At 36.3% G+C, this 16,818-nt stretch overlaps 1 protein-coding gene across 1 annotated transcript in view; it reads right to left on the bottom strand.

Moving 5' to 3' along the window:
- Positions 1-16,818, bottom strand: part of PRSS12 (serine protease 12) — a 72,013-nt gene that overhangs the window by 30,020 nt on the left and 25,175 nt on the right. The window contains exons 5-8 of the mRNA XM_062199701.1: positions 11,337-11,515; positions 10,184-10,325; positions 7,048-7,244; positions 1,581-1,722 (exon numbers count right to left, since the gene is read on the bottom strand). Of these exons, the coding sequence (XP_062055685.1) occupies positions 1,581-1,722; positions 7,048-7,244; positions 10,184-10,325; positions 11,337-11,515 (660 nt within the window). The remainder of the gene's footprint in view (positions 1-1,580; positions 1,723-7,047; positions 7,245-10,183; positions 10,326-11,336; positions 11,516-16,818) is intronic.

Genomic DNA, 16,818 nt, shown 5'->3' with positions numbered 1-16,818 from the left:
ATTATATTAGTGTCACAAAATTAACAGAAAGATTCATATGTTTCTTTGCTTTGCAACAATTTATACCATTCAGGAATCATCTGCATTATAAGGGTTGGCTTAAAAATCCAGCCCCCCCCCCCCAAAAAAAAATCAGCCTTTTCTGCTAGGACCATTAATCTAATTGGATTTTCTAGCTCTTATACCAATTTTGATAATTATGTTTTATTGCAAATGTACAGCTTCCCAGACAATTACACATTGCATCTATATTCCCAAATTTATTCACTAAAAATAATTCAGAGTATTCTCCAATTTTTAAACCGCTTATCTGTGCTTTTATTTGTCTTTTTTCTAATATTTTCTTTTTTTCTCTTACAATTGCCAGAGATTGTCACTTATTTTATTAACCTTTTTTAAAAAATAGAAGTAATTGCTGATAATGTAAATGTGTAAAATGAAGAAATTTGAAATGCAGCTAGGACATGAACCGAAACAGTGCCCATATTGGATGCTGGCACGGCAGGTGGCTGTTTAATCCCCTGTACCACAATGCTAGCCCACGCTTTTCTTCATAACTGATAAAGAAGTATCATTGAAAGTCACCATAAATTTCATTCACCTAATCCACTTTATATTTCCCACCTAAAATCAACTTTTTAAAGGTTTAGTGAGGCATATTTGATATAAAAATCTTGATACACTGGACATAAGCATCTTCCTGTCATACCATCACCACAACCAAGGTACTAAACATCCCTCACCTCTAAAGAATATCCCCCTATTCCTCTGTAAGGTTAGTCCTCTTATGACTGGTTTATTTCACTAGTACAATGCCCTCAAAGTTCATCCATGTCATCACATATGACATAATTTCCTTTTCCTTTTTTTTTTTTTTTTTTTTTAGGGCTGAATAACATCTCTCTCTGTGTGTGTGTGTGTGTGTCTGTATGTGTGACAGAGCATTTAGGTTCTTCTCGTATGTTGATAAGTTTGCATAATGTGGCAAAGAATATGGGAATGCAGACATTTCTACCAAGATTAATGAAAACCCACTGTAATTTCAACTATGGAAGCTATTAAAAGGCTACAGTGTTGGAATGGCAGCTTAAACTAGTGGTTAAGATGCCTGCCTTCCATATTGGAGTACCTGCGGTTCAACTCCCAGCTGTGGCCCCTGACAGCAGCTTCCTGCTAATGCAGACCATGGGAGGCAGTGGAGAGTAAATCAGCAGATGGGAGCACTGTGTCTCTGCTCTGCAAATTAATTAATTAATTAATTTTGGGGAAAAAAAGGCTAAAATACAGAAAAAATTACCTTTGGATGAGGAAGAAAGCATTATGAATAGTTGAAATGATTAGACTACTTTGTTATATAAAAACTACACTTTTATGTGACAATGTGTATTTTGTGTGGAAAGGTAGAAAAATTTGAATAGACTATTACTTCTTTGTAATTCTGAATCAAATAAGCTTGCTGACAGTATTTTTAACTGAATCACAGAAAATGATTTTAGGTACTTAATAACTCATTAAAAAACAAGCTTAAAAAAGCAGTGATATTCAGCAAGTAACTACCCCAAAAGTTAAATATTCCTTACTTATAGCCAAGCTGTCGACAGATCACAGTTGCATCCTTATCAGTCCATCCATCATCACAAATTGTTCCCCATTGGCCATTGATAAAAACTTCCACTCGTCCTTCTTTCTTATTTTCTCCATCCACCAGTCTGATAGGAAAACCTAAATCACAATTCAAAAGGATTAGAAAAGTGAAAATAAGTGAAACAGATACTAAGGCATGAGAGACTTTACAAATTTTATAAAAATCAGTTGAGTGATCAAGAGACAGAGAGAGAGAGAGAAAGGAGAAGAAGATAGGAGAGCTATCTATAGGAAATTATATCTACTTGTGTAACGTCTTTTGAAGTCTTGAGGTCAAAGTGCTCACCTTGCTGCAGTCTGTAGCCCCAGGTATTGGAACAGTGCCTGGCTTGTAAGGAAATGGCAATCATTGTTGTTGAATGAATGAATGCATGAATGACTGAATGAATGGCACTATAAAACTGTGAACTATTTTATTACAACTAACTTCTACATAATAAAAGAATATTATCTTAGAGTTGCTTTGTTTTATATATGTTCATTTACCCATGAACATAGCTAAAAATGTATATTCCAAAGCTAGGATTTTTAGGAAGCTGTAAACAGATACAACCTTGTCATACTTGAGGAAGTTGAATGGGTTTAATGCCAGAGGAGGGGGAAAAAGTTTTTTCTTTTAAAGGCATATAACAGGAACAATTTCCATCAAAGGGTTTCTATGAACTATTGAGTACAAGGAAGAAAGTAATAAAAATTATCAAGATTTAAAGTGCAGAAGCTTTAGGTGCACTCTAAAGTGTACCTAAACTGTACAAATAAAGTGATTTGTACATCACACGATTTTTATCCACATCAATAAATATGATGTTAATAGAAGGTGTTCATTGTGACTTGCATCCTGTCAGGAGGAAAAGTGTGAAGTCATTAGGATGGGCCCTAATCCAAATGACTCTTGTCCTTATAAAAAGGAGAAACTTGGACACAGAGATATATGATGTGAAGAGACATGGAGAGAAGACAGCCATCTACAAGCCAAGGAGAAAATCCCGGAGCAGCTCCATACCACACAGCTAGTTCTCTCAGTTCTTTCTGAAGGACCCAATCCTGCCAATGCCTTGAGTTTGAATTTCTAGCCCCTAGAACTATGAGACAATAAATATCTCTAAACAAATTACCCTATCTGAGGTAATATGTTTTAGCTACCTAAGCAAATTAACACAGTGGGAAGGTCTCTAGCTTTAAGGTCACCAAGATTTAACAGGTGAGGATTTAGGGAATACAATGAAGCATGGTGAGATGATCAGAACTAAAACAGTGGAAGTAGGCAGCTAAAGAACAAACTGTATGTCTCTAGACCAACCTATGAAATTACTGAATTGACTCTTGTTGATTAAAAGGAAATACTTTTTGCAGGATGGACACCTCTGCTCTTATTCCTCCGACCCAGTTGTACTTATCCACCCTTCTTTGCTGTTCCTTAAGTTGCTAGTCCCTTAGTTTACATCTGTGACCATGTTATTCATGGGTTATGGCAACATGAGGGGACTTCAAAAAGTTCATTAAAAAAAATGAAATGAAAAGATAATTTTGCTGCAAAACAATTTTTAAATCCATGCATAGTTTTTTGTTTTTTTTTTTGACAGGCAGTTAGAGAGAGAGACAGAGGGAAAGGTCTTCCTTCCGTTGGTTCACCCCCCAAATGGCTGCTATGGCCGGCGTGCTGCACCGATCTGAAGCCAGGAGCCAGGTGCTTCCTCCTGGTCTCCCATGCAGGTGCAGGGCTCAACCACTTGGGCCATCCTCAACTGCACTCCCCGGCCACAGCAGAGAGCTGGACTGGAAGAGGAGCAACTGGGATGGAACCGGCGCACCAACCGGGACTAGAACCCAGGGTGCAGGAGCCGTAGATGGAGGATTAGCCTAGTGAGCCACGGTGCCAGCCATAGTTCTTTCATAATATGAATCATCCATGAAGTTTTGTAGACCATTCACATAACAGAATTATATAAAGTCAAAATTAACAAATACTTATTGAGCACCTATTCTACACACTGCCAACTAATGTTCTTAAAAAAAAAACACTTGAAATTTTAACTGTGTCATAAAATACGTAAAATTTGAAACTTTTTGTTTCTTAATATTGTATCTGAAATTCTAGGGTTCTTTGCAAGAGAAGTAAGACAAAAAGGTGAAGTAAGTGCTCCTCAAAGACTAACTTCAAACTGATGACATCCTTTTCCTAAGTTTTAGATCTTTGATGTGAAGTTAAGAAAACATTTGCACATTGAATAAGATCTCCATGTTCCATGCCAGTCTTTTATGAGCAAAAGTAAAAATCTTAAAGTTCAAATTTCATGCTTTGTAAAAATACTGCTTATGGTGCTTCTGAACTTAATATAAGCCAATTATTTTTACAAAGTCATTGAATTTTCAATTCTTGAGGGGAAATTGGATAACAAACATTCTATCCATACTATCCTGTTACTTAAGTTCTTTTTGTTAGGGTGGTAATAATAATACTCAGTGTGTTTCAGTTGTAAAATCTTAAAAAAATATAAAATGTTTGGAAAAAACTAAACAATTCTATGGGTATAAAGTATCTTTAATTACACATCTCATAATGATTTCTGGTAGTTTTCTTTACTCTTTCCTGTAACAAAGATATATTGTTTAAAAAATACTTAGATTAAAATCTAGTGCAAATACAAATGAAGTCTAAGTTTATATGGTAAAAGTGGGTGAGAGACAACTTCGCTATGAAGGAAAACTCTGCTAAGACTTAGTACAAACTTTAGAATTAATATAAAATTAAAGTGAAAATAATGTATTTGCCATCCCGGAATTTTCCTCCAATTCCCACAGGTATTACCTACATTCTTATGAGGATAAGTTTTATTCACTTAGAATATTGATTTTGAGCATTTTACCTACCACACACCCAAATACATGAAGTGTCTATTGAACTATAACTAGTTTGAGGAGACTTTTGCTCACAGAAGTTACCCTTCAAGTAACTGAAAATAATGGGAGTCACTGTGCACTTGCTCCTCATGTAGGATCTCTGTCCTTATAATGTGTTGTACTATGTGAATTAATGGTAAAACCAGTATTCAAACAGTACTTTATACTTTGTGTGTCTGTGTGGGTGCAATCTGTTGAAATCTTTATTTAGTATATACTAAGTTGATCTTCTGTATATAATTAAAAATGAATCTTAATGAAGAATGGGATGGGAGAGGGAGTAGGAGACGGGATGGTTTGTGGGTGGGAGGGTGGTTATAGGGGGAAAAAACACTATAATCCAAAAGTTGTACTTTCAAAATTTATATTTATTAAATAAAAGTTTAAAAAAATAATAGTGCAACAGCTTATTATTACAGTGCTAAACAAGGTAAACATCTCCATGTTAAGTGCTGTTGTTCGTATCATTTTTTCCATTATCCATTTCTTTAACCTTTTCTTTTAAATATGCAGCATTTTTTTTTTTTGACAGGCAGAGTGGACAGTGAGAGAAAGAGAGAGAGAGAGAGAGAGAGAGAGACAGAAAAATCTTCCTTTTGCCGTTGGTTCACCCTCCAATGGCTGCCGCGCCTGGCGCGCTGCGGCCGGCGCACTGCGCTGATCCGATGGCAGGAGCCAGGTGCTTCTCCTGGTCTCCCATGCGGGTGCAGGGCCCAAGCACTTAGGCCATCCTCCACTGCACTCCCTGGCCACAGCAGAGAGCTGGCCTGGAAGAGGGGCAACTGGGACAGAATCCGGTGCCCCGACCGGGACTAGAACCCGGTGTGCTGGAGCCGCAAGGCGGAGGATTAGCCTAGTGAGCCGTGGCGCCGGCCAAATATGCAATATTTTTAATAAATTGGAAAGCAATGGTATATTTGAATAAATAAATAGTACCTGATTCTATCCCAAAAAAATATTTGGCTCAGACATAATCTTCTTCAGACAAGTAACTTGAGTTAATAAACACACTCCCGAGATTAGAACCAAGAAATTCATAATAATGTTGATCACATATTTTATTAATTATTATCATCCACAGCTTTTAAAATTTTTTTAAAAAATATCTAAAACTCTGTAATTAAAAAGATTTTCTGGTAAACTGAAATGATTAGCTGCTGTCCTACTCTATAAGTATTTAACAATCCAGGCCTTAAGAGAACTCAGATCACATAGTCAGTATTTTGTCACTGGCACTCCTGATGGGGCATGACTGATTAGATGGGGCATGATCTAAACACCTGCTATCTGGGGCTGAGAGAACCCACTTTTTAGCAAATAGGGTCCTATCCACCAATTACATGCAATCATTCATCACACAAACCTGGGAGGCCATAAATATTCCATAAGAAGGCAGTAGGAGAAAATGAGAACTAATGGAAAGAAAATTGGAAGTAGGTCCCAGAGTATAGGGATGGAGTAAAGAGATGCATTTCTACTTGGTATAATGCAATGAGTTACCATGATATCATGGTGTAGCATAAAAAAAGAGTATTTTACAAACAAAGTGTGCAAAATGGTTAATATTGCAGAATTCAACAAGTTTTATTATTTTGTAACAGGAAGATTTCAGCTTCACAGTCTGAAAACAGGAGGATAAAATGGGTAGATTCAATCCTGAGGTTAAAAGTAAAGGTCATCTATCTACACACACACACACACACACATACACAAACACATGTACTCTAGGTAAACCATAGAACTCTGATAGTGTTCTGGCCAATCTTTTGAATAATTCCCCTTAATATACTTCATCCATATTTATCCTGCCTTCCTTCCCATCAGACCTTAAGAATCTGGTAAGAATGTTTAGCCATAAATAGTTCAAGACTGTTAGAGGAGCTGGTTCCTTTTTATCAAACTACAAATCTGAAGAAATTTGTAAAAAGAGAGTAGCAATGGTCCCCGAAGGGTCTCTAGGATAATGGCATATCTTAGAAAGATGGGTAAGCTATTAGCTCCAATTGATCCATTTAGAAGCCTATTGAGAACCCTGGAAGAGCAAAGAATGGGTGGCTGGTGACCAATGATTGACAAGGCCTCAGGAGCAGAGAAGAAATGAATCATGAGACAAGGGGAGGAGTGGAATATTCCTTTTCTTTTTCTTTTTTAAAAATATGTCCCAAATAGCTCATTTGTACTCAAGTTAAATGATCAGAATAGGTGAATAAGGAGTAGAGAAACAGATTACACAGCTTCTTTCTTCTTTCAGATCACACGATTACAAATATTTTTAGTGGGAAAGTTAGGTTTCTAAGTAAAGAAAAACAATTTCAGGGCTGGAAAGTTCATAATGCGGATAGATTCAAAGGAATATTTTTCTCTGCATAAGAATGACTGAAACTTAGAAAAATATGGGAAGTTAAAAATCCAAAGAGGAGAAACACTTTACACTTGGGGCCAGTGGCTTAAAGTACAATGGCTACTGAGTTACGAATGTCTAGAGTTGTGGTCGGTTCTCACCCAGAGACAGTCTGTGTCCGTCACTGCCAGGGTAGCAGGCGACAGCCACATCTTCCCGGTGGCTGCAGTCATGCCTTCCCCACTGTCTCCTAGAACACTGAAGGAAACTGGTTTCCTTTCCTGAGCAGCTGACATCATCCAACCAAATGGGCCCTGCACTTTCTTCAAAATGGTTTGCAGAAGCCTGTTTGCCATATCTGTGATAATAAAATAAACCATGTTACAATGAACCACAAAACATAAACAACCTAAGTGCTGGGACTTCAGAGCGTATTTCTTGGTTCTTTCTCCTGCCTTGAGGACACAGCGCTGAGTTGCCGCAGTTACAGGGTTTGAACATCTGAACAACTTTTGGTTGTTTCAATGAGTAACCATTGAGTAATAATCCTATTTTCAGATTCATTCTTGTTTTTTGGTGTTCAATTTATCCTACCAACCAGAGAGACTGCAAAGGGATATATCTCAAATTCCTGACAACAGGATTAACACTGTGAACCACACAGCGAGAACACGTTTGTCATTTGGTTTTCTGACGAACACTGGGAGCCCTCTGACTCCCTCAGCTTCTCTAGGCCTCTCTGGTATCTTCTTCAAACAGAGTGTGTACTAGTTTAGTAATTTCCCCACACACACTACCAAACCCTTCATGAAGTTTGGATTTCAGCCCATCAACATCAAATAATAGCACTCAGTTTTTTGTAGGAATAGATAAACTGAATATTTAATTTTTAAAAACTTTTTAAAAATTTTAGAAATTTATATAAAATATAAATTATTTAATATTCCAGTTGACTTTATCATTTCTATTATCTGTATTGTAATAAATGTATGTTGTAAAACTAGAAAAAATTATAAAATTTAAAAATTGGTAATTTTTTCTTAACTTTCATCCTCTCAATATTTCTTTTGTTACATAAAATCCAAATCTCCAGGAATTACTGAGCTTAAATAACCTTAATGTGTCTTCCATTTTTAAGAGTCTATGAAATTCAGCTGTTACTCATAAATTTTATGTCAGTGTTTTCCTTAACTGGATGCTTTTATTACTGCTATACTAAGAATATAAAGAGACATTTCTGAAATGAATTTTCCTAATTGTTTTCCAGGGCAATTATATTAAATGTATTCAACTTGACAAACATTTGATAAATTAAAACAATGCAACTTTTAGTTATTCTTTCAATCAATAATTAACTGGCTGTTAATCATTAAAAATTAGACTTTTTCCTGTGATTTTGCTAACTAATCCATACTTAGCTAGAAAAGTAAGTAACCTAAATTCCAAACCTCTATCACTTCCAGCTTATATCAATTTTCTTGCAAATGTATCAATCTGATAATCATCTGTCCATATTAGCTATATGATATATAAAAGGAAGTCATTTTACTCTTGGGTTATACAAGGAAACACACAAGCATGACCCTCTTTATTATTCCTTAAGAATATCCTTTCAAGAATTCCTCTGTAAATTAAATGCAGCACATGCTTATACAATCTTCAACACAATTATTTAGAACACCTAATAGTGTACTGAAAGTCTGATATTCAGTAACTCTAGATATTCTGTGAATGCAAGAAAAATTATGACTGAAAACTGTATTTGTGAAAATAATAAATTAAATATGAAGAATCAGTGTCAATTGTTTTCATTAATAGAAAACCATGTGAAAATAAAGGATAAGAGGATTTATTGGTCTCTCTAATTTGAGAAAATTGTATACTTATCAGTCTACAGATTAACTTAAAGTGACATTTATAAAGTAATTCTTATTAAAGTCAATAATAATTTAGCTGTTTGTTATGTCATACCTCTTGACTCATTAATTACAACTGCTCTGCCCCCAAAAATTCAAAGTATGAGGCAATCATGTACATTGACATCTTCTTAATAAAATTATAACAGGAAAAAATTCAACCTCAATATTAAATATAGTATCAACATTTGAAGGATGTTTTGTTATTAAAAGTATTAAAAGTGTGGATACTTAAATTACACATCCACCACTTGAGCTGATATAAAGTTATAAACAGATACTGTAAATAATAGTGTAAAAATGGGAAAATTTTAAGTAGTTTTCTACTTTCTTTCTTTTCTGAACTTTATATGTGATATTGCTTTTTTATAAATTTTAACATATATGTTAAATATGACTTTGCTTAGCTTGAATGAGGGAATATATTTAAGATTTCATGAATGTTCACAATTAGTTGTATCTGAAGCTGAAATGATCCAATTTTCCCAAAGTTTTCAAGTATGAGAAAATTACTTCAAGCATGACACAGAAATATGGCATAAAAGAATGGGTATTCATGGGCTTCATTCAAATATTTAGCTCAAAGGCATCATTTGCAGTTATTTCAACCAACTTAAGTTCTTACTCTGAATGTATGATATATGTGACAAGCAATATATTGCTCCAAGTGTGATACTCAGCTTTTAAGTGAGTGAGGTCAAAGGCGAGTTTTAAAGGTCATCTCATTACAAGACGGCCATTTTTCTCAAATAAAAGTGATAATTATCATTACATTCTGAAAACCAGAATAATATACTACCAAATTGTTTGACGCTGAACTTCTCTACAATTTTAGATACAATGATGTCAAAACTAACCGCATCCAATAGCGATGATGCATCAGAATAAAATCAAGCATTCAAAGTCTTGAAAAGACACAAAAGGACCTAGGAGTCTCACTGGCTTTCAACCAATTATTCAAGAAGAAGGGTGGTGGCAGGAAAGTTCAACAAGACAAAAAACAAGAGATGGTTATTCATTATCACAGAAAATGTCATTTCTAAACTGTTCTTCCATAGGTAGGTAAATAGATTATAGACAACATATAGGTTTAATATTATAGAAAGTATAAGTAATGATCACAGAATAAAACATTTAAAGATATAACATGGCACCTTTACTTAGTGGAGGTTTAGCCTTATGATTATAAAATAAACTGAAAGTATGTCAATGAAAAATTAAAAATAATAAGAAAGGAAGGAGGATGGGAGCATAGGTGGGAAGTATCACAATGTTCTTAAATTTGTTTATATAAAATACATGAAATTTGTTCAACTTATATAAATAAAAATTATTTTAAAAATAATGTGGCATTTATTTGCCTCATATCAATGGGTCTTACTTAAATCCCAGTTGTCGGCAAACCACGTATGTATTCAGCTCAGTCCAGCCATCATCACATACAGTCCCCCACTGTGCCCTGTAATACACTTCCAAACGGCCCTCATGGCTACTTTTCCCGCCTGCAAGTCTTATGACCCCATCTGTAATAAGAAGGAGATGCAGAGACTAAGCAGATTCACTCCCAAGAAAGGCAAAACAACATTTTCATTTCATCACTAATACCGTATACACTCAGGCTTCCCTCTAGGCCTTCCATTAAACTCGCATTACAGGAGTGCTCAATGAACTGACATCACTACATTGTATGACATAATATGTATCTGTCCTACTAAAACATAATTTTCTTTTTATTTGTACTCCTATTACTTGGGTAGAAAAAACATATTCTGATATAATTACAAATATAAGCATGTTACTCTGCTGGTAAAAACAGTAGCACATACAGAAGTATGTCAATACAAATTTAGTATTTCATAGGTCCTAAGAAGTTATTCTTTTGATTTTTGTTAAAGAAAAATTTAAACAGAAATGTTTTTCTAGGTTCTTTTTAGCGTAGGAACAATGGATTTGGGATGCCCATCTACTTCCTTCTACCTCCAAACAATTAAGTAAATGTACACTCAGACATGCCCTTCTTATAACACATGACATATGTTGACAAGTATGCTGCAATATGGAATACTATGGAAATAGAGCATAACAAAGGTAACTTTGTTTCTTTAATAGTGTTCTTTAATTAACAATTGCATCAATACCATTTTACCAGGTAGGAACACATTCTGTCACTCAAGCCTGTTGAACTTAAGCCTGTTGAATATATGAATGGATTAAAGACATAATTATAAAACCCAATATCTGAAATTTACTATTGCATGTAGATTTTGATTATTAGGTACTACATACATCAATGGCATATTTATTCTGATTTATACTTACAGAATTTTATAGTTTGAAATTTAAAAACTTAGAAATATCTATAAATAAGGAGATAACATTTTAATAACTTTGTGTTAGATTCTTTTAGTTTTATTTGGAGGACTTAGTTGTATGTTCATTGGGTAATATTGTTCAAATTGAGGACATATAAAGATGTGGTAAGTCCAAATGATGCTTGCACAGGTGTTACTGTATTAATGGGATAAAATCCTTACCTGTCAAAGGGGTACAGGACACTCCAGCATCTTCTTTATGGCCACAGTTATGTTCTCCCCAGGAACTCTTTGGACATTGCTCAATTGAAAGTTCATTCCCAGTGCAACGTACTTCATCCAACATTATTGGGCCAGATCCTTCCCCAAAATATGCCTGATTCCATGCTTTAGCAATACCACTGAATAAACATAAGAATGTAAGAATTCTGGATCAGACAGCAGAAGTTGGTTGGACTTACTCAATTTGCCCCTGGTCAAAGATACTTTTTAATCGCCATTTAACAGTTTACCCCCTAGATCAACAGGAATTTCTTTTTTTATGTTTTAAACTTTTATTTAATAAATATAAATTTCCAAAGTACAGCTTTTGGAATACCGTGGCTTTTCCCCTCCATAACTTCCCTCCAACCGCAACCTTCCCATCTCCTGCTCCCTTTCCCATCCCATTCACATCAAGATTCATTTTCAATTATCTTTATATACAGAAGATCAATTTAGTATATATTAAGTAAAGATTTCAACAGTTAGCACCCACACAGAAACACAAAGTGTAAAGTACTGCTTGTGTACTAGTTAGAGCATTAATTCACATAGTACAACACATTAAGGACAGAGATACTACATGAGGAGTAAGTGCACAGTGACTCCTGTTGTTGACTGAACAAATTGACACTCTTGTTTATGGCGTCAGTAATCACCCGAGGCTCTCGTCATGAGTTGCCAAGGCTATGGAAGCCTTTTGAGTTCATCAGCTCTGATCTCATTTAGACAAGGTCATAGTCAAAGTGGAAGTTCTCTCCTCCCTTCAGAGAAAGGCACCTCCTTCTTTGATGGCCCTTCTTTCCACTGGAATCTCACTCACAGAGATCTTTCATTTACTCTCATGGGCCCTTCAGCCAGATCCAAATGCCTTAAGGGCTTATTCTGAGGCCAGAGTGCTGTTTAGGACATCTGCCATTCTGTGAGTCTGCTGTGTATCCTGCTTCCCATGTTGGATCATTTTCTCCTTTTTAATTCTATAAGTTAGTATTTTCAGACACTAGTCTTGATTATGTGATCCCCTTGACTCTTAGTCCTATCATTATGATCAACTGTGAACTGAAACTGATCACTTTGACTAGTGAGATGGCATTGGTACATGCCACCTTGATGGGATTGACTTGGAAACTCCTGCCACATTTCTAACTCTACCGTTTGGGGTAACTCTGGTTGAGCATGTGTCGAACTGTACATCTCCTTCCTCTCTTATTCCCACTCTTATATTTAACAGGGATCACTTTTCAGTTAAACACCTAAGAATAATTGTGTGTTAATTAAAGAGTTCAACCAATAGTATTAAGTGAACCAAAAAAATACTAAAAGTGATAAAGTATTAAGTTGTTCATCAACAGTCAGGACAAGGGCTGATCAAGTCACTGTTTCTCATAGTGTCCATTTCATTTCAACAGGTTTCCTTTTTGGTGCTCGGTTAGTTGTCACCGATCAGGGAGAACATATATTTGTCCCTTTGGGACTGGCTTATTTCACTCAGCATGATGTTTTCCAGATTCCTCCATTTTGTTGCAAATGACCGGATTTCATTTTTTTTTACTGCTGTATAATATTCTATAGAGTACATATCCAGTGCCGCGGCTCACTTGGCTAATCTTCTGCCTGCGGCACTGGCACACCGGGTTCTAGTCCTGGTTGGGGCACTGGATTCTGTCCCAGTTGCTCCTCTTCCAGTCTAGCTCTCTGCTGTGGCCCGGGAAGGCAGTGGAGGATGGCCCAAGTGCTTGGGCCCTGCACCTGCATGGGAGACCAGAGGAAGCACTTGGCTCCTGGCTTCAGATTGGCACAGTGTGCCAGCCGTAGCGGCCATTTGAGGGGTGAACCAGCGGAAGGAAGACCTTTCTCTGTCTCTCTCTCTCTAACTCTGCCTGTCAAAAAAAAATCAAAAACAAAAACATGACTTTCTCTATTTGTTTTGTCTATTACCATTCATATCTCCTGCCACTGCACATGTTTTTAAGACTGCTATGTATTTCCCATTACTGACCCTCCTTTCCTTCATTAGTATTGGAGCTCATATTTCTAGGAGAGCAAAAGTATTGCAATTACAGACCATATCTACCATCTTCCCCTGCTTCTATATTACTAAAGTAGTTTGTTTTTGATAAAATAGACATAAGAGTAACATTTTAACTATTTTGAAGTGCATACTGCACTAAGTACATTCACACTGTTATAAAACTATCACCACCATCCATCACCAAAACTTTTTCATCATCCCAAAATGAAACTCTGGCCACTTTAAATGACTAAGTTATTACCAATGATATTTAGGTAGAAGCATCATGTATAACTTCTAGAAAGTGCCCTCGTTCCATTCCCTTCTATCTGTTGTCTACAAGACAGAGGTGGTAACTGGAGCCTAAGAAACTATCTTGGGTCAGAAGGTGCCACATTAAGAATGACAGAACTGGGTTGACACTGTGGCACAGCAGGTTAAGCATCCACCTACAGCGTCCTGGCTACTCTACTTCCAATCTGGCTCCCTGCTAATGCACCTGGGAAGGAAGTAGAAGATGTCCCAAGTGTTTGGGCCAATGCAGCTGCACGGGAAACCCAGAAGAAGCTCCTAGCTCCTGGCTTCAGATCTGCCTAGCTCCAGCCATTGCCACTGTTTGGGGAGCAAACCAGCAGATGGAAGACCTCTCTGTCTCTCCTTCTCTATCTCCATGTAACTCTACCTCTCAAATAAATAAATATTTAAAAATAAATAAATAAAATTTGATACGGAACTCCCCCATTACTGCAAATATATACAAAAAAGAAACATAATAATAATTTTTTAAAAATGACAGAACTACAAACAAGAAATAGATGAGAGCCCTGACAATGTTGAAATATCATGGTGGCCTTGAGTTGGGTATCTCTTTTATTAAGAAACAAACACAAGTTTCAATTTGTTTAAGCTGATGGTATAGTGGAAAAATATAGTTTCTCAAGGGAAGATACGATAAAGTATTACTATAACACTCACAATAAACTAAACAAGAAAAATTTTTTAACATTCAGAAAATTAAATTCAAGAGTCTTACAAGTAATTCCCAGAATTTGAGGGGTAAGGTAGTTGGGTAATTGAAATCTGTTGTTTGAAATATGTTCATATACCCACTATTATCAGTTCAAAGAAGGAAACTTCTCAGAGTTGTGTGCCTGAGGCCTTTGCTCACTTTTACAAGAGGACCTAGGAAGGGAGAGAAGTCCTTGCTTGTAACTCTAGAGCTGATGTCAGCCACTATAACCCATGGGCCAAATCCAAGGGCCACCACCTGTTTTGAAATGACTTGTGAGCTTAGAATGATTTTTTACATTTTGTAAATTGTTGAGGAAAAAAAATAAAACACAAACATAATTTGGAAAAAGTGAAAATCAAATTCAGTTCAAATTTCACTGTCCAGAAATAACGTTGTATTGGAACAAGGCTACACTAATTCTCAAGTTATTGTCTGTGGCTGCTTTTATGCCGAAGTGGCAGAGTAAAGTAGCTGAAGAGTCTAAAATATTTACTTCCTGCCCCTTTACAGAATAAGTTTGCACACCCCTGCTCCAGAGGAAAGATATTAATGAAAGCAAATATAGAAACTTAGTGAACACTGAGAGTCAGAGAACAAAACAGAACTGGAGAAGAGATGACTAGTGAACATCCCAGGGAATCCAGAAAGGAAAACTTTAGAGAAAGGCAGATTAACAGCCTTCTTGGATCTCTGCCCTGAGATGAGCGACAGAAAAAAGAAAACTAAACAAAAAAGAGAAATATCTCTTAAGGAAAATTTCAGTGAGTACAATTGGAAACCTGGAACCAATGTGAGAGAACCAACAACAGAAACAAAAATGAAATCCAGATGATCTAAAGAACTAAATAGCACACACACGAAGAAGAGGAGCAGGAAGGAAAGAACACTGAAAACTCACCAAACTAAAATAATAGGAACATATTCTTTTAATCTTTGATGCAAGAGAGGATTTCCTGAGCAACTGAGAAAACTCAGAAGTCAGAAAAGAAAAGTTTAATTCAACTACATACAGTTGTAAACCACTGTTTGGGAAACTACATCATAAGCAGAGACAAAATGCAAACTGAAGGTCTGGAAGAAATATTTGCAATATGTAACAGCAATCACCAAAGAATTTGCTGGAGATTAATAACAAGGTATCATTATTATGTGTGTGTGTGTGTTTTTTTTTTTTTTTTTTTGGACAGGCAGAGGTAGACAGTGAGAGAGAGACAGAGAGAAAGGTCTTCCTTCCGTTGGTTCACCCCTCAAATGGCCACTTAAGCCGGCTCTGCACCGATCTGAAGCCAGGACCCAGGTGCTTCCTCCTGGTCTGCCCAAGCACTTGGGCCATCCTCCACTGCCTTCCCAGGCCACAGCAGAGAGCTGGACTGGAAGAGGAGCAACCAGGACAGAATCCGGCGCCCCAACAGGGACTAGAACCCGGTGTGCCAGCGCCGCAGGCGGAGGATTAGCCTAGTGAGCCACGGAGCTGGCCTCATTATTTTGTTTTAATGGAAGGCAAAACAGCCAACTTCAAAAAAAAATAAATAAATAAATGCAATAGCGAGGATTAGGCTATTCATACAAGTAATATACATAACCAATGACCATGTATGTTCGATCTCCCTAGCGATCCAATTAAAATAATAATAAAGTATTCCTACACATCATACTTTTTGGAGATTTAAAAATTTCTATCACTGTCAATATTATATAGGCTAAAACCTAACAAAGGCTTTTTATTCCCAAGCAACAAACAGACCCTAAAAGCATCCATTGGCCAGGAGCAATTACAGATAGGGTGGGGCAGAGTAAATGAAATGCACTGTGCTTCAAACATGCTCGTGCTTATGTAATACAAGTCTGAAGAATAAGTAAAAATCTTTGTTAAATGCCTCAGAATTGTGTCCCTTCCTTGATGAAGAACAGGACGGGAGAGGGGCAGACCTGATCAGTGAATGGGGGATGGTAATCTATGTTAAAATCCATTTAAAACATGACTTGAGCATTTTATTTTCTTTCTTACACATTTCTGTATTTTCTAGTGTTTATAGATATATTTTATTGACTATAAAGGTACTTAATTAAAATAAGCTAATCAGAAAAAAAGCCAATAGAGTAAACTTGGGAACAATAACATTAACTAGACAACTATGCTGTACTACAAACTAGGTTTTCTAGCAAATTTTTGAGTTTATAAAGGTTAAGAAAATAATATTTATACCTGCACACATTCCTTCAGCAGTCACTAGTCTTTCCTGGTGCCCTGAACTATGCTGGCTTTTGGAATACCAAAGAAACTGATGACTCTGATTTTACAGTACTGGGGAAAGCAATAGAACACTTATGAGCAGTTAAGTGCTCAGCAAATTGAATAAAGCTGTGTGTTTTCAGTCTTTCTTCTATGGAAATTATTTCTACCCCTGCCAGTTCATCTA

This window comes from Lepus europaeus, chromosome 8, assembly GCF_033115175.1.
Source record: "Lepus europaeus isolate LE1 chromosome 8, mLepTim1.pri, whole genome shotgun sequence".
Lineage (NCBI taxonomy): Eukaryota > Metazoa > Chordata > Mammalia > Lagomorpha > Leporidae > Lepus > Lepus europaeus.
This window is presented reverse-complemented; position numbering and strand designations above follow the sequence as displayed.